Consider the following 26,156-nt stretch of genomic DNA (forward strand, 5'->3'; position numbering starts at 1 on the left):
TTCCGACTTGAAATTCTGAGTTGGATGGCCGTTCAAAGCTTTTTTTTTCATTCCTGGTTGTCTTTAATGCACTGAAGTTTAAGATTTTCCAGTTCCCAGTTGTTTTGAACACGGCATTAGTCTCAGCAGACTGCTCCCTCCTTCCTTTCCTCCTGTGAGACTTATGGGTCTTATGATGGCGAAACTCGAGTAGCACCATATCTGCATCATACACAAATTCATGTTGCTACTATGACCAGAGAAATTGAAATATTCCTCTAAATGAAAAGAGACACGACAAGCATTTAATAATAATAGAAAATGCAGGCCTATCAAGACACTTGGCTACTTATGCATTGCAGCAGCGGCTCGAGTGGAAGTAGGGAGAAGTGCATTTTATGTTTTGTAATAATTTTGAATAAAACCAGTGTTGACAGTGATGAATAACATTTTTAACATGAACTCAAAGCAGCTCTTTGCTGTATTCTTTGACAGTCTCTCCCTGGTCATGGTTTTAAAAGTTATGAAATCTCACATAGGCTAGTATCAAACTTTGCTGTCGCCGAGGTCATGGAAGCTAAAGGCAAGGGGATTTGAGCTATCCGATTGATTTAGCCACAGATCTACTGGTCCACCAGGTAGGCAGAGTTTGTCTTTTCAGACTAAAGAAATGGTTCAAAATGGGAACACTTTGCCTACCTGGTGCGCAGGGCTTCTGAATCAAGTGCACCTACTGCCAACAGCGCAACACAAATAGAAAGGATTTTCTACAAAACTGTTTGGTGATCGACTAGGATTGGTAGACCGGTTGGTGACCACTGCAGTACACCGTAGGGAATCTCCTTGACCATGGAACACTAAACTGAATGTAGTTATTCCGCAAATTAGATCATTACTGGAATTTCCCTTTGCTATCGACTTGTTTTTGAGTCTGTGGGGAAACCCGTGCCTTTGGAGTGGGGAGAATTCCCGGGCAAGCCTAAGTGATCAGGAGTGAAATCCTTTTCCATGGAGCAGAAGCCTAGGAGCCTAGGCGCACAGCCATTCTGTGGGCTGGCTTCTGTGGTGCCCAGTGGAGAACAATTAATTGACATTGATTTTGCATGTCTGCAGGACACCAATAGAGGTCCGGCTCCCCCATTGCTCTGAGTGGTGTTTGGAGAGTGGGGAGGCAGCTGGGTATGAAAAGGCCACCCCTGAGTATGAATGCTAATGGAATTGATTTATTTCCCCATGTCCTGCAGTGAGACCTCGGGCTAATAATGCGAAGGAGTGGACAGAGACTCTGCTGTGTGCTAAACAGCACAGTTTGCTTAATAATGATGTGAAAAACCAGTCTTTATTTATCGACTTCACAGTGTGGATTGTCTCCATGGAAGTCCTCAAATCAGTACAAAACCATTGTTGTGAGGAGTTTACTGAATATTAATGATACTTTATTGATGGTTTTGTCAAGGCCAGCCGTGCGTCTCTGTTGTTGTTTACAGTTTTGATCCAAATGAGGAGCCATGTTGCACGTTAGCAACCTTTCGAGACGAGGGAAATCTCCTCTTGATAGCTGGCAGAGCATAGAGCCATGAAACATCTGTTGACGCAGCTACTGCAGAGGGTTCTGTTTTCCCACCATGAACCAAAGGGCGGGTAGTTGGTATATCATCAGCTACTTTTTTATAAGCAAAAACTGTGTTCAATTAAATCTGATAAGTTAACAACTTGTGAAACGTCCACGGAAAGAATCCGATTTGAAATGCAATAATTGCAATGCTAAACCTCCACAGGGTAGAGTTATGGTTGTGTAGGACAGAGTTCGGGGTTCATCTTTTTATGTCACTGTAAAACGGTCGAATTAATTAATTCATTCTAAAACATAAGAGGGTTGGACATTGAAGCAAAAGACAATTACATTGGAAGATATGGATGGAATGGCACCTGCTCAATTGGAGAGCTTTTTGAGTGAGATGATAAACAACAAAATAGAATTGCTAAGTAAATGTACGTACACAAACGCCCTGCTGCTCTCTATACATGCTCTCTATACATAGAACTCTGTACAAACAGAAAGCTATGCTTGCAACCTTTAAATGTTCATTAACCCATTGCAGTCTAAGCCCTGTCTAAGCCGGGGGGAGTTCTACTAAGCTATATCGAATTGTTTTAAGGTCATAACAAAGGTCATTTTGCCATTCGATTTTGAATTTTAAAAAAATTATTTGATGAAAAATGGTATTTGCCTTATTGCTATTGGCCCATACAAATGCATTGAATAATAGATTCACTACATGGTATAGCAGATAGTGCCCCCCAAAAAATTGAAAGGAAGTTTGTTCTGAAGTATCTGTCCTATATCTGAGAGATATCAGAAAGATCAGGAAACATTTGTTTTTTTACATGTATTTAACCCCTTTATCTTTGGCACTAAACAGTCTCCATGTATACTTCCATAAATGTCTCGACTTTCAGACAAGTTGTGAGGCCTGTGGGCATCCTAGAGCAAAAGATGGATCATTTTAGCATGTATCCCAAACTGTTCGGACGCTACAGACAGAAGTTGGCAGATCGCTTGTGGGGGTCGTCGAGAAAAACAGAGAACACCATTGTGTTCATGAGAGTAATAGTGGTTGACTCTTCCAATCCACTCCACCCTGAATTCCAGCTCCTTCCCTCTGGATGCAGGTACAGATTACCTAAGGTAAAAAAATACATTTTATTCCGAATGCAATTTTGAAACTTAACAAATGTTGGACTAACTGCACTTAGCATTTCCACTATGAAATTGCACTTACCCTGCCCATTTGTTTGTAAATATCCTTTGCTATTAATTGTACATTTTTAGATGTTACATGTTTTATGACTGCTGCAAGATGAATTGCCTCTTTGAGGACATTTTTCTGAATCTGAATAATTTTTCCATAGAGGGGTTCGTACTTTATAGGCCAAACCATTCGGACGCTACAGGCGATTTTGTAAGAAGACCGATTTTCGGGATGTCTCATGGTCTGACCAACACCGCTCTAGCGGATGCAGAAGTGCGACATTGGCGGATGTGGTGGATTGAGACGCATCCAATGCGAAAAATCTGATATCTCTGGTTTAAACTGGCAGATTTGTATGGGGATATTTATATTCTGCTAATTAAATGTACACGGGGGTGCAGACATCATCTACATGGGGTTCATTAAGAATCAAACCAAATGCTGCTTGCGTAAGAGTAATTTTCCTTCCTGTCAGGTAAAATGCTAGAAAATATCCCATCATCAAGTCCTCTGCTTTGGCATTTAAAATAATCCCCAAAATAATTTATTTATATAACCTTTGCTGGGCATACTTCCATCATCTTTCTAGTGGATTCGTTTGATGTACAGATGTAGAATCTTAATCTGATCACTCTGCAAAGCAGGAAATGTGAACTTGTATTGTATTTGAGTTTTAAAAGGCTTCCACTTTGATTTTTTTTACTTGATTTACCCTAATGAAAAAATGTATCAACACCTACAAAAATAACGATTAATTATTTTAATCCACATAATAATTCACATTTCCTGTTACTGCAAGATTACGTTCCTGCTGTAGCAAACTGACTCAAATTATTATCCTACATCTGTACAAGGTTTCTTGTCATATCAGAGACCCTCTTATTTCAAACAGACTTTGTTGTAAGAGGAGCACCATTTGCATGGCATTGACTTCCCTATTCCACTCTCCCTGCGACATAATTACCAGGTAAATCTTTTGGAAACAGGATCCAATCACCATTTGAACGACACAGTACATTCTGTTCACAGCCCTTTCGCTTTTATTGAATAGATGTCAAATTTCTTGGAAAACGTGAAGATGCATAACAGCCATGTTGAGATGAAAACGAACATCAGCAATGGACAAAAACTCTTACAAGTGATACATTGTTGTCTGCAAACGTAATGTAGTTGCTTTACTCAAATAAGACGATAATAATTTCATATTGAGGTTTGGAGTTTTTCCTTCTTCTGCAGTCCTAAAAAATATTGTATGTCTCATTCCCCTATAATATAACTGCACTGCTTTTGAATTATTTATGAGAATTATGATATACAGTGAAACATTAGAAACGCAAGACAATGAACAATTATATGAAATCACTTTATTCTCAGAGTGCGCGGTGATTCCATTTTGGCAGGAATGTTACAGAGACTAAAAGATCAGCCTGAAATGGCATGCAGCGAGGCTGTCAGGTGGAGCCTTTCAACACAGAAGACACAAACAATTATCTTAACAACCTTGCCTACATCGCACACCATAAGCATGCATACAATTGTCAACAGATAGAGAGAGAGAGAGAGAGAGGGGTGAGAAGATTTTACAATACAAAAAATACAAAAGATACAGATTTCTCGAAGAACAACCACCAGTGGACGTAAACAGGAATGATACAGACATAAAGCTGCACCAGAATAAGCATCTTCTCAACACAGTTAAAACAGTCAAAGACTATGCGAAGATAGAAACATCAGACAGTTACATTCAAGTCACAACAAAGGAATATTTTAAGTGGCATTTTTGTCAGGCAGTTTTTATCATATCGATGGTTAATTGAGGGTTGAAGTGAAAGAATGGTTTAACTTGAAAAGCGAGAATGAGTGGATCAACAGTAATCTGACATGGTGTATATTAGGATGCGTCTACACACATTTTTTACACAAATTGGTCTTTTAACCAATCACATCTGATCTCATCACATCAGATTTTCTTTCAGAGTTGATCTGATTGGTCAAAAGATCAATCAGTGAAGAAAACACATAGTATTGGGCTGCCTGTGTAAACACAACCATAGAATCACTAACACATTTTTATCAGACGTGACTTGTTTCTTCAGGCAGTGGTCAATAAGTGGCAATTTTTTTTTGTGCAATGTGAAGTAATTCGGTAATGATGACCATAAGGCAGTGATGCCATTTTGTCGTTAAAACGTGAGCACTTTCGGAATTGAATAATGTTCTACAATATGTTCCAAGAAGGAAATCTGGAAGTTTGACAGAATTTCAGACTGTAAATTGCTGGAATACCTTCTTGGGATGGGCAGTTACAGTAGCTTTGTATTTATGGACAAGGGGCAAACCAGATGCTATCTATCCATTATCCTTGTAAATGAAAGATGCTATGTGCTTGGTCGCTAATAATGAAATACTACATTTTCATAATATGTTGTGGTCATTACATGAACATGAAATGTAATGGGTAAAAACATACAAAAGAAAAGCTAGAATACCTGAGAATTTCGATTAACAAAACATGACATAAAGAAATTGAAAATATGAACTTGGTGAGACAGTCTATCACTATCAAGACTATTCTTTGGTTTTTAATAATAGAAGAAAAACATGACAATGATTAATTGAAGGCTGTTGATGCATGCACGTGCCAATGACTAATAAAGAGAAGTGGTATAATTGTATAACATCAACAAGTATTGGTCGTTAATCAGCTACGTTTTACCACGTTGATAAATTAGAGGCTGAAGGCAGTTCACAAGTACATAAAAATCACAGGAAGTTCAATAAATGTGCTCTATAAATGACCTTAATGTTGTGTCTTTCATATGTCTAGCTACAAACTTTGTAGGCAATTGGCATGAAGGTTGGAGACCATACTATGTAGCTAGGTTTTACATCATGCAGATTTTTCTTCTCTATTCCACAGCTACTACAGGCCCCAGAATCACACTTGGCAGGTTTCTAAAGGCTAATCTTGAATCTAACTAGCATCAACACTGGGCTGATATAAACAGTGGCAGTTTCACAAATGCTATCGGTAAACTGTTTGATACTTGTCTAGTACACTCAACATCCATTGGTTTGTAAGCAAATTACAATGGCACTGAAAGCAAACGGTTTCTCAGATTGTGCATCATTGACAAATGCTAGCTAGCTAGCTTGTTCACTGCCAAAATAAAGGCTTAACAATCTATCTGTTAGCCAGCACTCTATAAGTTAGCTAGCTGCTATAGTGCATTTTGTCTTTCTCTTTGATTACATGTTGGACTTTTTTTTCTTTACATGGCAGGCTAGATAGCTATTGACATTTACTTGGTCATGTGTTGTATCTACCTCAACACAAAAAAAGAAATCCCCACAGCTACAGAAGAGCATCAAAGCCATTCTCTTCATACTAACGACAAAATTGTCATATTTGATGTCCAAGACCCTATGAAGCCTGCGCAGGCCCTATGGAATGTCTGAAATATTTGGAATGTACACTACAGCTTAATTCATTTTAAATTAAGAAATTGAAGGAAAGAGATGAAAGAACTTTAAACATTTAGAGTTCTGTGATACAACTGAACGACAGAAACTTCTGGGGAAATGTACATATTGACCTCTGGGGAAAAAATGGACAACATATAGAAGAACTTATCGGAGGACAACTGTTTCCTATGGTGTATGCATGCCTCTCAAGTTATTAGCAAAAAACGGTTTTGTCCTGCAATCTCTGTAAAGTTTAGAACACAAATTCACGGTATGGAAGAACCACAAACCAAATCCCACTGAGAGACAATGACCCGCACTGGTTGAAATGATCAATGCGATAAAACACCCTACATTAAACTAATCCTCCACCTCTTTCCCCGCTTGGCAAAATTAAACACTTCGGACTGAAGTCATACGCTTCGCCGTTACTAGTCAGACAACGTTGTGTCTATGCACAAACACACAACATGTATTAAGCTCAACACATAACAGTGAAGATTGTCTGTTTTTGCTGATTCGGGATTGCACTCCCTTTAGTTTACCAACGGACACAGGACAACTCCATTTCGAACAATATATTGCACCATTGTCACTGTCTGTTCACATAAAGTGTGTACACAACATAGTTGTGGTTGAGAAAACTATAAGTACATCTAGTCAATCTATTTACAGATATGGAAATTAGAATAGTAAACATATAAGCCCTCTACGTCCAATTGCATTTGCTGGATTTGATTCTCACAAGTCCTACTGTTTATGAGCCAAGCAGATAGAGTTAGCAACAAGACATACAACTATGGGTTTATATTAAGCACAGGTATATCATTGTTTTTTTTTGTTGAGCATTTTTATCGAGGACATCTATCATCTCAAGGAAGAACAGTTAGGATGTCTATGTATAGCCTACCGTACATGGTAGTGTCATCGAAACAAAATTGAAAACCAGAGTTATTGCCTTAAATATTAATGTATTTCACTTAATCATACCAAATGTAATGGAATTTGTAAACGTACTGTACTCCACAAAATCTAGCAACGGCATGCTTGAAAAACATTTGTTGTTGAATGAATGATCCATTTTCTTTATGGTTCACAACATTGTTACAATTACCAGTATAATTTTCAACATTAAAACCTATGAATGTTTTGGGACAGAGAACAGTATTAAAATGATCAATGAAGAACCAATAAAAACTATATATATATATATATATATATATATATATATATATAGATAGATATATCAATATCATCAAGAACAAAACAGCTAAATGTAATCAAATGTTTATCTGATTTGGAGAATGTCTTAAATGTTTAAATTATGGCTTATACTCTTTATATATTTTCTGGTACTCACATATATTCATTTTAATCCAGAGGCTATTATTTACAAACAAAAATTGTGGATTATAGTTTATCAGATCACATTCTAAGGCCTGGACACCTTGAAAACCCGGCATCAAATTTGTCTTTAAGTTAAGGTATTGGATCTATGCAGATGTTACATAGGTTCGTACATCATGTCATGGTATCACCAATCAGTGGTCTTCCTTCCAAACAAGACAATGTAACACATGGATGGATCAGATCATTTAAGTTAAGGACAAATATTATGTCGCGCTGATCAAATCCAGGGCTCTTAGAAACGGGGATGTATGGGTGAAGAAGGGTTGGTTGGTCTTGGTTATGCATTGTTGGAAGGTTAACAATCTAATACCTCCAACGCTGTTACTTTTTATTGAACATATCCATAAATGGACCAGGGAGGAATTTCATGACCGTGTCCATGATACTTTCCTCTTCCTCCTCCTCATCACCACAGCCGGCTGGGACGGCCTTCTTGGGGCGGGTAAGACTCCCCTCTGCTGCCTGATCCAAAGCAGCCTGGGCCTCGGCTTCCTTCTCCTCCTTCTTCTTGATGCCGTACTGGAACAGCAAACAAACAAAGGCCGGCCGCTTAGGCAACAAATGTAAACTTCACATCCCACATGCACTTTAGTCATTTCTATCGTTATGTGGGTCCCTCTTCAGTCTCAATAAAGTTTTGTGCACCTCACTGTGACAACATAATACTCATAATAATACAAAGATGGGAGATTTTATGATAGAGAATTACAGGGAAAGTCCACTCAGCCTACCCTGGATTACACATAATGTAGACCTACTTGGCATTGAGACGTCTGGCACTCAACCTTGCCTCCTTCAAACATTTGCATATTAATAGAAAGACCTTAAATAGAAAGCCCCTTTTAAAGAATTCGAGAATAAAGAATAAAAGACAACATATCGTAATAGTTGTATGTACCCATTATCATTAGAAAATATCTCAACATTCTCTTGTCTTTGATCAAGCAGTGTAAAACACATTATGGAAAGTGGAAATAATTTCCACTTGCAGGACAGTAAATAACAATCAATCAACCCATTAACCAATCAATCACCGTGATATACAACAAGAGAGCCTATTATACTGCACAGTATGATCTAAACAGGAGTGCTTTCTCTGAGATCAGCCAGGTTAGCCTCCCACTAAGCGAGCAAGCATTTGGCCTCTATAGTAGACCTCTGGCTGGGAGAGCTCCTGGTGAGTTACTGCCGGACGCTGAGGAGGGGAGTACATATAGACTGCCTGACTGATGGAACATCCTAGGGCACGGATGCGGAAGATGAGTTTGGACTCTCCTGTGAGCCCTTTGCAACTCTCCCAAGCATAAATTCATGTGATTCTTAGCCAGTAAATATCTTAAAGGAGGATGGATCTCGTCGTTTTTAGCCACAGAGAGGATATGGTTTGTGAACGGGGACTCAAAGAAAGGGGGAAGGCGGGGAGTGCTCTCAGTGCTGTCTAAGGCGTACAGAAATGCTAATGCTAATGATCATGTTTTGCCTCCTTTTGTCATGATTACACAAATCAAAAGTGTGTAAGACATTCATTAAAATGCATCAGACTGATCATATTTTATCTTCCAATATGAATTAGCTCCGTTTTCATGATTCTTTCATGTTAGGCCTCCTAGAAAAAGCGTCCGCTCATCTTTGAGACTTGAATAATGAAATAAGCTCGCTCACTTGATTTTCAGAGACAATTCCTCACTGCTTTACACAATACACAATAGAGGCAGCGTAAGCTTGCCAGAAGATACTGGAGGAGCCATAGCTTTTTTGCTGATGCCAATAGTGGTTGTGCATATTGGAGATCAACAGAGATGTCGGTGCATTTCAGTCACGTTGTGGAGCGGAACATGAAGATGCAGTCTTAATCCTGGTGTAAATTAGGCCCGCTGGGTGCCAGTGCCGCCAATAAGACGCTGCGTCTTTAGCACCTCTCTCTTTACGTGACATGATCTCTTTGCATAGCAATTGATCGGCATCAAATAGGAAGTTGGTTAATCTCACAGCGGGTGTTGATTCCACGCATTACGCCATGCTTAGTGATATTTACAGATTCCATACATCGAGGAAACCTTTAAGTCTGGTTTAAAGACTGATCACATCTTTTATGTTGGAAGTTAAGGTACATTCCTCAGAAAATGAAGTCTGTTAACATTCTGGTTTTAAAGCCCGATGCCATTTCACTGCTTTAGCTCCCTTGTGTTGGACTCTTTTTCCTGCTCTCTCTTATTCAGGGTCACACAAAAAAACGGTGTCAGTTTCAGTGAAGTCTTCTACAGTCTTCGGTTTCCAACGTTTGCTGAAGCTGCACTGTAATTTTTGTATTTTTCTGCTGGAACAAAACGAGGGCCCTCACGATTTTCCAACACTAAAGTACGTTTCTTTGAGGTTATATCAAGTCAAGCTTGATCCTACCAGGTTCAAAAGACACCACTACTGAACCAAGCTGCCATATTCGCAACATTGGATGACAGCGAGAAGTAATGATCAAATAGGAATTTGACAAGCATAGTGCATTGTTTGGTTATGCACAGACAGTCAGACACACATAAACACACACACAGCGGCTTTACATTATGATAATGCATGCATGAGTTTTGCATCGGGAGGCAATCACATGTGAGTATGAACCGTGCAACGGGGTTGAAGCTATTTGCATCAGATTCACTGTTCAACATGATGACATTTTTACCTTATCCCTGATGCCCTGTCGGACGTTTTCTCTCTCCGATTCCATTTTTGCATATTTTGCCTTCCTCTCCTCCTCCTGTTGTCGAAGTGCCTCTTGTCTCTCCTCCTCCTTCTTCTCCGCATCAGGGTCCTTCTCAGCCTCTTCCCCACCCAACATTTTCCCCATGTCTTTGGTGGCTCCTTTAGAGGTGAATGAAAGGGGGGAAGAAATGTCAGTCATGAGTCTGTTATGACGGAACCCACAGACCAGTACTGAACAACAGAGGAAACAAGAAGTGACCAGCCTGAATGTGAACCCAATAAAAAATGATCTCCTCTTCCTTTTGATGGGCTTTGTGTTGGTTTCTTTGGCCATGACTATCTCTGTCAGAGGCTGAGCCACGCACAAATGTTCCAACTGGACAGTGGGTCAAGACCTGAGAGCAAAGGGATTTTTTATGGTTTGGAGTTCTATGGTAGGATTTGGAGGTGGCTGATTATAAGAAGATACAGTAATAGAAAAACATCATCCCATTGATCTCGACCCCTGGCATGGCTTCTTAGATACGATAGACAACTGAATTCTATTATGGAGAAATAGCTCTTGGGTGATTCATTGGCTCACTTTTATTCAGTGAAAAGAGGCTGAACAGAGTTGCCAAAAACCAATTGAATAGGCCTTCCCTCAGAGATGAATTGCTTATACAAGCTCTGCATTGACCAAGCAGATGGACGACATATTGGGGAGGAAAAGAGAATGTGATGACAATAACTCGTTCAGAAATGATGGGACATAGGCAGATGGTTATTATAAATGGAGAGGAGGGGAGTTCATTAACATCTAATGGTTTACTCTATGCAGAGACTTGGCTGAAGTATTCGTTAGTGGTGGCAGGCAAAGTCATATAGATCACATCTAGGACGTGCACATGTTTTCCCAACTTAAAAAAAATAAAATACACATCCTAATCAAGCAGTGTGCTTAGCCTGCAAAACTAAATCTACTTTGGTCCCTTTTCAATGTCTCTGAGAAGGATGCTTGTGTATTTACCTAAAATCAAGACAACATCATACTTCAGCTAAACACTCCCATGAATAATAGATTAGAGAATGTCTCCATAACTTTTCAACTTGTAAAAGCCCCCATCCTACATTTAGAGAGAGATTAAGCCCTGTATAGTGTCAGACTGCTGAGGGCTGCTCCAGTATGCATTCCCCTCACAATGAGGTCCGACACGGAGCGCGTCGATGAATGAGACATTGTGTATTCAGTCCGGAAGCTTCACCTCTTCTCCGCCCAACAGCTGGAGGCAAGCCAGTGCTCTCTCTCTCTCTCTCCCAGCTGCCCATGGATACTCAGACTCCCTGACACACCACACTGCTCAGGCTCGACTCACTGGATATTGATTTTAATGAGGACTGGGCCAACCTGATGGCGGATAAAGATGCGGTGGCGATGGCTCCACCACAGCCCATCCTTTACGAGCCTTTCCCCGTCCAAAAGGCTTACTCTTTCAGCATTTGCCTCAATCTGTGCAAAGTTCCAACAAGCCAGGCTGCATCCAGCTCTCCAGAGGAGGAAGCCGAACACATGGCCATCTGGTCTCCACCCGAAATTGATGAGCGATTGCCCGCCATGACCTTGGGGGTCGCTGGCTACTCTCCACTTTGCATTCTGACACTAGCAAGCGAGAGTTAGGCAAAGCTGCAATACCTCGTATTGAGAAGAGGACGCTAATTAATAAACACATTTCTATTTGGTGTTACATTAGCGAGTTAGCATAGCAAACAAACGGCTAGGGCTAGGATATGGTGACATCTCACAAAGGCTCAGTCTTAACAGTCTTAACAGTGGATGTCTTATAATGCGCCATTGAACACCAATGTTCACCAAATTGTAACACCCAGGGGTGAAATAGGGGGAAATGGAATGAAGTTTCACTCCTTAGTATTGGAGACAACGTACAGTAGATTTGTAATCTGTTTAAAATTGCACAATCCCCCTCCCCCACCTTTAATATTGTAATCTTGAGACATTTCCAGTTACAATGACGGTCTATCTTCCACTATATTAATGGTATTATGAGTGAGATGTGATGTTACATTTTTTATTTTATGAATTTTTTATTTCACCTTTATTTAACCAGGTAGGCCAGTTGAGAACAAGTTCTCATTTACAACTGCGACCTGGCCAAGATAAAGCAAAGCAGTGTGACAAAAACAACAACACAGAGTTACATATGAACAAACGTTCAGTCAATAACACAAAAGAAAATCAAAAAATATTTGTACAGTGTGTGCAAATGTAGAAGAGTAGGGAGGTAAGGCAATAAATAGGCCATAGAGGCGAAAATAATTACAAGTTAGCATTAATACTGGAGTGATAGATGTGCAAGTAGAGATACTGGGGGGCAAAAGAGCAAGAGGGTAAGTAATAATATGAGGATGAGGTAGTTGGGTGTGCTATTTACAGATTGGCTGTGTACAGGTACAGTGATCGGTAAGATGCTCAGACAGCTGATGCTTAAAGTTAGAAAAGGAGATATAAGACTCCAGTATATCTACTTGCACATCATCATGTGAGATATTGTGTCTTTAAAATGTAGGCCATGTGGAAGCTAGCTGAATACAAAGCTGAAAAAGACAATATAACTATTTACTGTACCTTTCTACAAAACCCTTATAATGTCATTAATTCGCAGCTGTACAAAATGGTTACTTTGGGAGAACTCGTGACAGGCAAGGCTGTGATAAGCTCTACTGAAGAGCAGACTCATTGCAGTGACTTCTATAAAGATGATTCTACAAAGGACAACAACAAAAAATTGGAGCATTAAAGGGGACAAATTATTTTACACTAACTAATATTTTCACTCAAGGTCAGAATAAGCAAAAGTCTAAACAATTTCTTGAACGTCTCTACAAGGTACAGTAGGAGCCGCTGTCAGTAATTTCCCTCTAGTGTGTGTGGAACCAGTCATTTGAGTGAACTCTCTCCATGGTTGCCAGTAGCCTGGGGAGATGTTTCCAACTCGCGCACACAGTATTTTCTACTGACTGAGCTGCCTGCCTGTCTGCCTCCAAGTAAATATGCAATGTTTCACACAGCAATGTTTCACACAGCAACAAGTTCTCAGTCAAATTTCACTCTAAATACATTATTTTGTCATGGTATTCTCATATCTGTGTGTGCAATGCTGTAATTCGAATTTATTTCACACAAGATGGCCCTTTCCTGGCCAATGGCTATGGTAATAAACCAGAAACATTACATGGAAACCCTGGTCTGCGACAAAACATGATTTCTCAGCCCTGCTTGCCTCTATATTATTGATGATCTGCACGTGAGCACTTCTCCTTTGTGAAATCCTGTGTGCTTCATTATCTGTATTTAATTAACTACATTTTCTCCTAGCAATGCTGCATGCTCTGTTCCTCTTCTCCCATCACACCGTACGCTTAATCTCCGCACCCGAGGCTAATTAGCTCATCTGTTTGTGACAAAGTTGCAGCGGAGCAGCATGAGACAGCCACCATCCCTTTAGTCTTAGTGGTGACATCCCCTACCAGCTGTGCAGCCTAAGCGCTAACGGAAATGGTCTGGTTGCTGAGGCCTTTCGGCCGCATTCACTGAGAGGATTCTCTGTGTAGAAGCTAGCTAACAGGCGCTAACAGGCGCTAACTCAACAGAGCTTGAAAGGGTCTCCTCAGCTCAGTTTAGGTCTGAGGGCCAATGTCAGAGGAGAAGAGGGTGAGTGTGCATCGTAGCACAAAGAGTTGAAATTGAAAGGGATAAAGATAATTAGAAGTTGAGGAAGGGCAAGGTCACATGTTGGCTTAAAATATGCCATGTTACGTATAGGCATGCAGTGGACTTGGTGGAGAGTGAGAGTGAGAGGAAGAGGGGAGCAAATGGTACACTTGACAGGGTGTGTGTGTGCCTGTGTGTGTGCGTGCGTGTGTGTGCGTGTGTGTACACAGTAGGTGTCTTGTCCTTCTGTGTGTGTGTGTGGGTGTTTGGAGGTGGCTCCATGGGGGTGTTACCGGCAGAGAACAAAATGTACCACTGTTGACAGTATGTGTGTGACGCTCTATGTGTGTGTGTGTGCCTGTGTATGTGCGTGTGTGTGCCTGTGTGTGTGCGTGTGTGTGTGCGTGTGCGTTCACAGTAGGTGTCTTGTCCTTCTGTGTGTGTGTGTGTGTGTGTGTGTGTGTGTGTGTGTGTGTGTGTGCATGTGCGTGTGCGTGTGCGTGTGCGTGCGTTCACAGTAGGTGTCTTGTCCTTCTGTGTGTGTGTGGGTGTTTGGAGGTGGCTCCATGGGGGTGTTACCAGCAGAGAACAAAATGTACTACTGTTGACAGTATGTGTGTGACTCTCTCTGTGTGTGTGTGTGTGTGTGTGTGTGTGTGTGTGTGTGTGTGTGTGTGTGTGTGTGTGTGTGTGTGTGTGTGTGTGTAAGAAGGTCGCTGTGCCCTGTTGAAGGACTGTGAGGGGGGGGGCGAAAGTAGCCCCTGCGGAACCCAAACACGTGGCGTTAGCGGGGAGCAGAGACACTAGCTCAAGGACTGTGTTCCTTCTCCTCCATCTGTCATCCATCACACCTGTCCCAGGGCTACAGGCCAGCCCTCCCCTGCATCGTTAACTTCTACTCCCAGGACAGACACCACCTTGAACTGGCTCTGAAAGATTGAGCCTCTTTTAATTGTGATAGGACAATAGCATGGTGGGATGGGGTGTGGAGTCAAGACAAAAAAAAGGTGATACGCACATTCAAAGTGTTCATAGGTGGTGCTAGGTGATTTAGCAATGTATCAGAAAAATTGGAATCATGCAGAGAGTCTTGCGACTTCCAGAATGTGGTTCATAGTTACATTGTGACAGTAAGGCTCTTCAACAGAACATCCTATTTTGGGTGGAGTAATACTGTGCGGTTCCTTCAAAACTACCTCTGAAGCAGGGTCAAGTGGTAGGATATTGTAAGAGCAACTTCCTTTGAAGAGCTAGACACATAGCAGACACCAACCTAAAGCACGACCAGTTTGTTGCCAAGAAATAGCTTGGTTGGTTAAATACATTTAAAAAACACACCGACCACTGAGAGAGGTAGATCAATTTTCCATTTTAGATTTTCTAAAGCAATCTAGCAATCTAGCCTCCCAACACATCCCACATTTCCCACCCGTGATGCAGCTCCCAAAACCATAACAGCGTGCAAGGTATAACTGATGGTCTTTTCTGGAATTATATATCTATCGGTGGTGGGTGAAAGTGGGAAAACCGACCATATAAAAGGGCCCCAACGGCTGAGGGATTTGGCCTGCAGACCGGTCGGTAATGAGACTTGGGGTTTTTATGTGATGGCGAGCGGGATGGGTTGGAATAGGAAGGGGGGAGGTACAGTGGACCCACAGCCACCATATCTAAGGTAAATCTCCCGGGGAAGATGGAGAACAAAGACAGAAGGTTCCTCATTGCTGCGTTGTATCACCCATTCTCCGCCACAGACTCTCAGCATGGAAATGAGCTAGCAAGACCCAACGCATGTATCACCATGCGGTTCGCACGAACAACCCGGCGCCCCATTTATCTACAGAGGACGCAGGTGACCCACGGCCCATTGTTTACCACAACCAAGATCTACATTTGCATTAAGGAGGAATTCACCCACTATAAGGGACTATATGTAGTGTTGTCAAGGGAGCACAGAGGCAGAATCATAAGCTTCACAATGATGATGTCTGCACGATGTCATTTGAACAGCTGTGTTCTCTTTTCGCCACAATCATAGGAGGAGTAGGCGAATCACTATCTGCCTTTAAATAGAGTTTAGGGCTGATTGATTTTCTCTGCTTCCTCAGATAAGCACTGTCTTTAGTGGAGTGTGCTGTAACAACCATGGGCAGCCTAGGGTGGTTCACTTGGTTGTCTGCCAGAGATCATAGAAGGCCATTGCAGACCTTCATAAGTGATTACGCTCATGTCACTGGGTAAAAAGTCACGGACGGCAGCGAAGCGGAGAACACAAACCCACTGACACTGAGGATACTGAGGACCCACTTCACAGGATATGAGATAAAAACCACTGCCATGCTGAGTAAATGCTGGGGAAACGCTAAAGGCTGTGACTTTTACAAGCTTTCTGCTTAACGAGACCCTTCAGTTCTTAGGAGATGCAGAAAGATGAGATGGTTCAGTCAAGCTGAATGAGACACAGTGTGACAGACTGGAACTGTGCAGCTGAAGGGCACGACTGTACCCTTTAGCCAAAAGGTTTCTAAACTCAAACGGGGCATAAAGTAGCCCTCTATGGAGAACAGCAGTATAGTGCAGAGCGGAGTGTACAGTAACAAAATGTATTACTATCTATTACCAGTGTGTATTAACATAGTTTTCTCCTGTGCATTTATTCTAAAGAGAAATCTAGCTCATTAGTCCATTGCAGCAGGGTTGTTAAAGGGCCCAGCTGTATGCTGTCGTTGACTACTCAGGACTACTCTATGTGCTCCTCCTGACCCAGAGAAAGCAAACACAGCACTTAACTGCCATTCGCCATATCTGGGCTGAATCTAGCAAATGGTATTAATCGTAGCCCTTGCACCCCAGCAAAACGGCATCCCCCAAGGTTGAATTGTTGTGCCGCTACTTTTTGCACCTTTAATTCCCTAGGCTCTGCCCCCTCAGCTCATTTCTGTGCTTTTGATACTGAGCTGTTCGTCACCACTCTCAGCATCCTCCGCTTGCCTCTGTCTTTTTGAAAACTATCTCAACCTGAACTTATGTAGAAGGATGAATAGAAAAGTTCTGAATAAGTTGCCAACGTTGTTTTGAGGACTGATCCCCCTACAATGGAGGAGGTAAAATAAGGGTAACTGTCATTAGATCAAGCTCACCATTAGCATATTGTGTGCAACTCCATTTTCCCCCAATTCGGAATCAAGATGTCAATTAGAACACCTATTCAGATGGGTTCATCTGGATGTAGCTAGTTATGGACGCCCACACCCAACAATTTATGCATTAGCTGATTCCCAGGTCATGCAGCTAACTTACAAATTATTTAGGACCTACTTATAAATTGCTTGACAAAGTGTTGTTGTATGGTCCTATTACCTTGTTTTGCCAGGTGTGCTTGTTAAAAGCAATTAGGTTGATGTCTCCACAGTAATATTTTACACAACTCATACTTCTCAAAACTCCCATATAACTGCATCTGAAACATGATTAGATTGGAATATAAGGCTTTCAAATTAAAATGACAGGTAATCAAATCCATACAAATGAAATTACAAGATGAAAATAGGGTGATAGAAAATGCCTTTTAAAGATATACATAGACATATAGATTCACCGCTGCGTCTAGGACTATAACCTCATAACAGTCATTGGCAGAACTTGCACCTCACCAGCACATACGCTATTACCTCACACCTCACAAATAGACACCTCCCAATAGGCACCTGTGAAACACATTTCACAACTCTACATGTTATGTGATTACCAACTCTACATGTACATTTGTGTCATCCTCTTAATTATCGCATAACTTTGATTAACTGGCATGAAGGTTTTCTGTTTCATACTCAGAATAGGTTTCTATTATACCTATTTGAGTTGTTATTCTTTATACTTGGCAACCCAGAGCTGAGGTCTGTAGCCCTCCCTTGCATTTTCTTGTAACATTTTTTTGTTCTATGTGAGTGGAGACAGTGGCGTTGCTCCCAGTCCAGCTCAGCTCTGCATTAAATCTATTTGTACAACCATTTAATTCCATCGACAACTGATGCAAGCTACAATTGCAATAGCCTCTGAGGTAGCTTTCCTCTCTCAATATTTTCAAAGCCATCGCTAAACTACTTAGGTGGATGGTTCCGGCGCTACGTTAAAACCATTCTTCTCCGTTTGAAAGAAATTCACATGGGAAGCTGAAATGCGAGCAAGATATACAGTAGGTACTGTAATCCACAATCCAACCGTAAATCCACAATGGTGTCAGGTAAGAGGTCAAATCAAAGAATTTCTAGAATCTAGAGCCTGTCGATTAGCATAAATTGTCCTCTCAGTTGGGATCACTAGCTTGCATCTAGAAACTGGTTGTTAGGAACTAGGTTAGTGTTAACCTTTTACTGCAGTGGGCTAAATCAGGGTCACACAGCGTGATTCTTGGTCATCTTAAACAAATCTACTTTGAAAAAAAAGTATACACCTCACACACATGGTTTGTGCTTAAAAAGAAGAACCATGTGAGATATAGAGTTGAAACGTATTCGAGTTTGAGTTTGAGTTTGCATCACAGAAGACTGAAATATAAACATCGGATTTTCTGTGTTTTTTATTTATTTATTAATTATGACATTTTGAAAAATATGAATAACGTTCCACCCATGAGGCCACTAGAGGACGATTTGGTCAGTTGACTGCAGGAAAGGGGGTCACATTTTTAAAGCATAAGGAAATTCTGAGTGAGGTAATTGATATCTATTTGGGTCTCTATTTCACGTTAGGTTGAACTTCACTTAATGAGAAGCTACTGTGTGTAAAGGTGGAGATGCGAGACCATTGTAGGCCTACAAGCATCTCGGTGACCAACACAACAAATAGTATTACCCTGTAAAACATCTGAATCTCAAACCCATTACCCATGCAATATGTAAAGCACATGTACCTTGTAAGGAAATGTAAAGATGTGCTTTTAAATATCTCTGTTTGTTGGATCATGTTGCTTACAACATCACCAGGGTTGTGTGTTTGATTCCTGCATAAGCAAAATACGTCTTTTGAATATGTGTTTACTGTAAATCACTTTGGATAAAAGCCTGTGATAAATGACTGTATTATTGTGGGTATATTACACATTTGAAAATTAGGTCTGGCCTCCAAAGCTGCCATCACCTTGGGCCTTACCCTAAGTTCTCTGCTTCATGAGGATGGCTCTCTAAGACTTTGGTATTTACAGTATTTTCACTCTAATTCATGCACATTTAATTGTAACTCTTAAGGTTCCAGTCCCTTCCCCCTTTCCCCAGTCCCTTCCTAGTGGCTTTGCCTTCAGCTCCCGTTTCACTTCCTGGCTTCATGCAAATGTCAGATGGTATGATTCAACCCTCGCCTCTTATCCTTGTGCTTCCGTGACTTTGGAAGACTCGTTCCGTGAATTAGTCCAGAGAATCCAAAGCTCCCTTCTGTGCATAATTACGTCTCCTCATCCTCTACGCGACTCCTGAGAAACACTCTGATTTCTAAGATAACTAACACCATTATTCAAACATGAGATCACTTTAACCTCACCGTCATCCATGGGCTGAATTTGCATAGCTTTGGCTATGCGTGGGATATATGAAAATCCAATTCATGCCAATCCCTTTCACAGCATGTCGCCTGTGTGTGAGCACTGAACTCGGAAGGTTGTTGCATCTATGCATTCGGAGCATGTGCCACTAGAATCCACACACTTTGATTATATTGGTTTTCTTCATTTTATGTGCTCTTTTCTTAGACTCTTGGGTGTTTATGTAGCACATGGGGATGTGCGAAACTAACTCTTCAGCCTGAAGTGTCACACTTGCACTAGCAAATAGTAAGCTTTTCGCGTGGCGCCATCTGGTAAGATGCTTCAGGAGGGCAGTCATGTGCACTAGCAAGGCAGAAGTCCAGAGTTCGTGCCAGGTATGGGCCCGAATTGAGAGGAAGCTGTAGTCGCTACGCAAGCAGCGTGACGTCCTTTACATTTACCGTCAGTCATATAGAACATATCAGCTATGTTTAATGTCCACTTGGGTATACTGATAAAACTAACCCTAAATTCACCTCCTGTGTCTTCCTGCATGCTTTTTCTTAACCACTAATTCTTGCTGACGAGAATTACAAATAATGACTTGAAAAGGGAAATGCCTTTTCGAGGACATTCATCGAGCAGCGTCTTATTGTTATGGAGATCAAACCCATAAAGCCATTTGCGATTCATTTCATGGATGATGGAACATTTCCAGAGGTGACATTTGTGACAAGTTCATGTATTCTGAAAGCACAATGACAGTTAGTAATATAACTGAATTGATTAATTTAGCTTAGCCCTTAAAAAGAATTGCCATCCTTCCTGTTCTTCTCATTTTCCCCTTCAAAGCCAACAAACCCCTATTGTAATGATGAAACACTGTATTATAAAACATCTCCTCTTTCACAAGGGTTGATGGCCCATTGAACTATTGAAAACTTTGTCACATGCTGCTGATTTCATGTGAAATATTTCTGAATGCGTGATAAAAATGCCTGATAAGTGTTATTCAGTCAAAACTGCAGAGGAGGCTAGTGTTTTATTTCTCCAAAGGGCCTGAAAAACAAATACAGAAAATAATGAATACCAAACATCATGCATTTATCTCAAGTCAGTGTCAGTATAACCTGTGCTCTGCCATACTTTAAAACAAGGGCTGATGTTTGAGTGCCATCAGGCATTTCCTATGCATGCACAGCAGTGACCAGACAGACTGCTGCTCTGAGTTCAGAGTTTTATTATGTGTCTCGCTGGAAGCGAACAAGTGAGTTGAGAATTGAGGTCACCGTCGGCTTCTGTAACAGTTTTCCGTAGCTGGGAGGACCTCGTGCTCTAAATATCAAGCACGAGCTGGTAAAGGGGATTGGCCGAGGAGGAGACCGGAGAGAGGAAGCAGAGTGACCTTTGCCTTCCGACTAACACCAGGTGCAGCATAAGAATCATCAATCAGCATATCAATCTATGTGATTGGCTCCCGAGTGGCGCAGCGGTCTAAGGTACTGCATCTCAGTGCTAGAGGCATCACTACAAACACTCTGGTTCGAATCCAGGCTGTATCACAATTGGGAGTCCCACAATTGGGAGTCCCATAAGGCGGCGCACAATTGGCCCAGCGTCGTCTGGGTTTGGCCAGTGTAGGCTGTCATTGTAAATAAGAATTTGATCTTAACTGACTTGCCTAGCTAAATAAAGGTTAAATTAAGAAGAAATTAATTATTCCAGCTCCCCAAGCCCTTTGGCTATTAATGGTTTCTTATGGGAGACAGTCAAGGCTGGGGCAGTTTGAATGTTGCAGGTATAAATAGCCACAGTACAAAGAGATGGTTGCATTATTGAAGCTTGTAGTTAGATTAGAGTGTGGGAAATTAGTCAGAACATGGACCATGCTGAAGAAAGCTAGTGGTTATACGGCATATTACAGAGAGAGATAATCCATGCCAAATGAATGGCTGCCATTCAGATGGGCACTCAAGGCATTCATTTGAAGTCCTAGTTTGCACCAAAATGCATGGTAACTCTCCGACATAATATGCACTAAAATGAAAAGTGAACGAGAGATGATTTACAGTAGTGGAATACTTTCTACAGAGAAGAGGGCACTGATGCAGGTTACTAATTTTTCTATCATGGTTGCATCCATTATTTAATCGGCATTAACGAACACAGAATTTCAGTTTCAGTTTCTGTTCCTGTTTTGTACTGGTGAAAAGTTATAGAACACATACTCATTCAAGGGTTTTCCTTTATTTTTGCTATTTTCTACATTGTAGAAAAATAGTGAAGACATCAAAACTATGAAATAACACATATGGAAACATGAAATAACCAAATAGTCACCCTTTGCCTGTCAAGGTTGTCGTAAGGAGAAGCGGACCAAAGTGCAGCGTGTGTGTCGTTCCCCATTTTATTTACACTGTGAAACTATGCGAAACATTAACATAAACTAAACAACAAAACAACAAACCGTGATGCAGAGTTGAAACATACACCACTCAAAAAACAATCTCCCACAAACCCAGGTGGAAAAAAAAACTACTTAAGTATGATCTCCAATTAGAGACAACGAGGACCAGCTGCCACTAATTGGAGATCATCCCAAACAAAACCCCAACATAGAAATGCAAAACTAGAACATAACATAGAAAAACTAAACTAGAAAAAAAACCTGGCCTACTCTACCATAGAAAATAACATCTTTCTATGGTCAGGACGTGACATTGCCTTGATGACAGGTTTGCACACTCTTGGCATTCTCTCAACCAGGTTCACCTGGAATGCTTTTCCATCAGTCTTGAAGGAGTTGATTTGAGATGTGTCTCTTACATGAACTCTGTGAAGAATTTATTGGGGCTGCAATTTCTGAGGCTGGTAACTCTAATGAACTTATCCTCTGCAGCAGAAGTAACTCTGGGTCCATTCCTGTGGCGGTCCTCATGAGAGCCAGTTTCATCATAGCGCTTGATGTTTTTGCGTTCTTGAAATGTTCCGTATTGACTGACCTTCATGTCTTAAAATAATGATGGACTGTCATTTGTCTTTGCTTATTTGAGCTGTTCTTGCCATAATTTGGACTTGGTCTTTTACCAAATAAGGCTATCTTCTCTATACCAACCCTACCTTGTCACAATACAACTGATTGGCTCAAACGCATTAAGAAGGATAGAAATTCCACAAATTAACTTTTAAGAAGGCACACCTGTTAATTGAAATGCATTCCTGGTGACTACCTCATGAAGCTGGTTGAGAGAATGCCAAGAGTGTGCAAAGCTGTCATCAAGGCGGCTATTTAAAAAATCTCAAATCTCAAATAAAACACTTTTTTGGTTACTATATGATTCCATATTATTCTACCAATAGTAAAAATAAAGAAAAACCCTGGAATGAGTAGGTGTTCTAAAACTTTTGACCGGTAGTGTATACCTCACCTTGTGATAATAAAAACAAAGTCCTCTGTTTTTGACACAAACTTTTGGTAACAAAGGTCTCTATAAGGGATTTATAAATTGTGTTCACCATTATTAATCATTACTCCCATATTAATAAACCATTTACTAATCATTAGTATATTATTTTTGCAGTTCCTCATCTAAAGTGAGTGCAATTTTCACTTCATAAATGTTTTGAGTGACCAGTGTAATTTCTCACAAAAAGATGGGCATGCCATTGGTAGACATTCCAGCAGTACCTGGTAAAAGAACAAGCACACAACACAGGATGTTAAGGGAACTATATATACATGTGTGAATAACTAGCTTACTAACTAGCTCCCACACAAATGTGGGAGTAATGAATAAGAAATGGTGAGCAAACGGTTTTTAAATGCCTTTATACAGTGCCTTCGGGAAGTATTCAGACCCCTTGACATTTTTCACATTTTGTTACGTAACAGCCTTACTCTAAAATGGATTAAATAAAATAAATCCTCAGCAATCTACATACAATACCCCATAATGATAAAGTGAAAACAGATTTTTAGACATTTTTGCCAAAAAAAGTGTTCCTCTGTGGAGATGGGAGAACTGTCCAGAAGGACAACAATCTCTGCAGCACTTCACCAATCGGGCCTTTATGGTAGAGTGGCCAGAGAGAAGCCACTCCTCAGTAAAAGTCACATGACAGCCCACTTGGAGTTTGCCAAAAGGCACCTAAAGACTTCATACAGTGGAGCATGGTGGTGGCAGCATCATGCTGTAGGGAGGTTTTTCAGTGGCAGGTACTGGAAGACTAGTCAGGATCGAGGACAAGATGAACGGAGCAATGTACAGAGAGATCCTTGATATAAAACCTGCTCCAGAGCACTCAGGACCTCAGACTGGGATGAAGGTTCACCTTCCAACAGGACAACGACAATGAGCACACAGCCAAGACAACGCCTGAGTGGCCTCTGGACAAGTCTCTGAATGTCCTTGAGTGGCCCAGCCAGATCCCGGACTTGAACCCGATCGAACATCTCTGGAGAGACCTGAAAATATCAGTGCAGCAACGCTCCCCATCCAACCTGACAGAGCTTGAGAGGATCTGCAGAGAAGAATGGGAGAAACTCCCAAAATACAGGTGTGCTATGCTTGTAGTGTCATACACAAGAATACTCGAGGCTGTAATTGTAACCAAAGGTTCTTCAACAAAGTACTTAGTAAAGGGTCTGAATACTTATGTAAATGTGATATTTCTGTTTTCTATTTTTAATAAATTAGCAAAAAATATATAAAATAAACGTTTTTTTGCTTTGTCATTATGGAGTATTGTGTGTAGATTGATGAGGGGGGGAAACTATTTAATACATTTTAGAATAAGGCTGTAACCTAACAAAATGTGCAAAAAGTCAAGGGGTCTGAATACTTTCTGAAGGCACTGTAAATGCCTTTCAAATGGTTTATTATGGACCCTTAAAATAAAGTGTTCCCTAAATGTACTCTCAGAAATCCTCAACATGAGAAAGTGGGAGGATATGACAATACTAGAAAAGATGACAAATATCTCCTGGTCCCCTTCTTGACCATTAGAAGGGATCGCTCAGTCCCCCTCGAGGACTGGCCTCAGGGCTAGAGTGAGCATCAGGTGTTGCAGTCACTCACACGCAGTGTACTCATCATCAAGACTCACCACCCTGGTCAACTCCCTAGCGCTTCCCTCCGCTCTCCAAGACCGTGCATGTTCGTGCCAGCGATCGCTCAGGAATTCGGATGAGTTTGATAGCCTCATCGTGCCTCCTCGAAGGCGGCGGTGGCAGCGGCGTCTGTGACTCAGTGAGTCATGATACAGGAGAGACGCGCCACCCGCCGTCCTGAGAATTCATAGCCCAACATTGCCCGCGGTCCATTATATGAATCATTACTGTAATGTATCTGACAGGAGTTGCTTGCTTGGAAAATTACCCTTTTATCCTTTTGGCGGGAATGGCAGTTCGTGTTGACCCTTGGAGGTTTTTTGTGCCTGGTCTAAAGGAGAGGAGTGTGAACTGGAATGTTGTGGTTTTTTTTCTGGTGTCAAAGCTTCTTAGACGCTCAGCTCGCTGGTGATAAAATGCCAAGATGAACACCAGAAGGGCTATCTGACCCCAGGCTGTAGAGACAAGACTCCTCCACCAACCGGCTGGTGCTGTGTACCCAGACAAATCACAGATGAGTTAATCTATTAGCCTACATGACTGTACATTCATGTTGTTTCTTTTACCCTCTGCTAAAAATGCACTGGTTCAATCCATGATTAAGGATGCAAATGTTATTGGGCCATTGATTTATCTGGAATCTGCTGCATTTGAGTGATATGCTACGATTCTATTCGACTTAAGAAGGCTATAGTTTCATCTCTTTCCACTTCCTTCAACACATACTGTAACACTCCAGGTGCTGTTTTTGTCCCCTCATCACTGAATAAACCTTCCTCGCGTCACATCCTCTCTGTTTGCAACCCAATTGAAGCCGTAAGTAATTAGCAGCTTTAAGATTAGCATGCCATCACTACTGTTTTCCAAATGAGTCCTGTTCTCACCCCGAAACCTGTCTTTCGCTTCTATTCATTAATGTCTACAGAATGTAGACACTACAGAATGTAGCTAGCTTGTCATAGTTCTCTTCTTATAAAATGTGTATTGTTCTATTAATGATTTATCTTGTGTTATTCTCATTGCATCTAATGACTCTACTTAATCATGTACATTTTCCTGTTGTATTAGCATTTTTCAACAACAAAAAATGTCCTGTATTATTTTGTATCCTTCATTTTGAAATTCATGGCTGCTTTTGAAGGATTCATCTTGTTTTGCTGTGACTATAATTGCATCGTTTATCATTTGGAGAACAAATATATTGACCCTGACTCGGATGAATAAGGAAAGTCATTACCTCAACAGTATGATGGACTGAGTGTGAAAACAAGACAAATTACACAAATTACACAACATTTTATTAATGGGACATCCAATGCTGGCTTGATTGAAAACGGCTCATAGTTGTACTAGACGTTGATATTTTGACACACTCGCCTTGAGCCAACTCTACTGTTAATTAATAATTCATTTCCAACACCTTTCAGCTAGGTAGCTTGTGTAGTAAGATAGTGCTAAACTCACACACCAGGCGCTAATGTTAAAATAATGAAGGAGCTAAGGGGTGAGCGAGAT

General features: G+C 41.0%; 1 protein-coding gene across 3 annotated transcripts in view; it reads right to left on the bottom strand.

Annotated features, from left to right (window-relative positions):
• Nucleotides 1–7,439: 7,439 nt before the first annotated feature.
• LOC115205165 (complexin-1) overlaps nt 7,440–26,156 on the bottom strand; it is a 33,885-nt gene continuing 15,168 nt past the window's right edge. For 2 of the 3 annotated variants that reach the window (XM_029770868.1, XM_029770867.1), the window contains exons 3-4: nt 10,285–10,463; nt 7,440–8,126 (exon numbers count right to left, since the gene is read on the bottom strand). In XM_029770868.1, coding sequence (XP_029626728.1) covers nt 7,929–8,126; nt 10,285–10,463 — 377 coding nt within the window. In that variant the 3' untranslated portion in view covers nt 7,440–7,928. The remainder of the gene's footprint in view (nt 8,127–10,284; nt 10,464–26,156) is intronic. The other variant, XM_029770866.1, reaches the window with a different exon arrangement.

This window comes from Salmo trutta, chromosome 13 (assembly GCF_901001165.1).
Source record: "Salmo trutta chromosome 13, fSalTru1.1, whole genome shotgun sequence".
Taxonomy (NCBI): Eukaryota; Metazoa; Chordata; class Actinopteri; order Salmoniformes; family Salmonidae; genus Salmo; species Salmo trutta.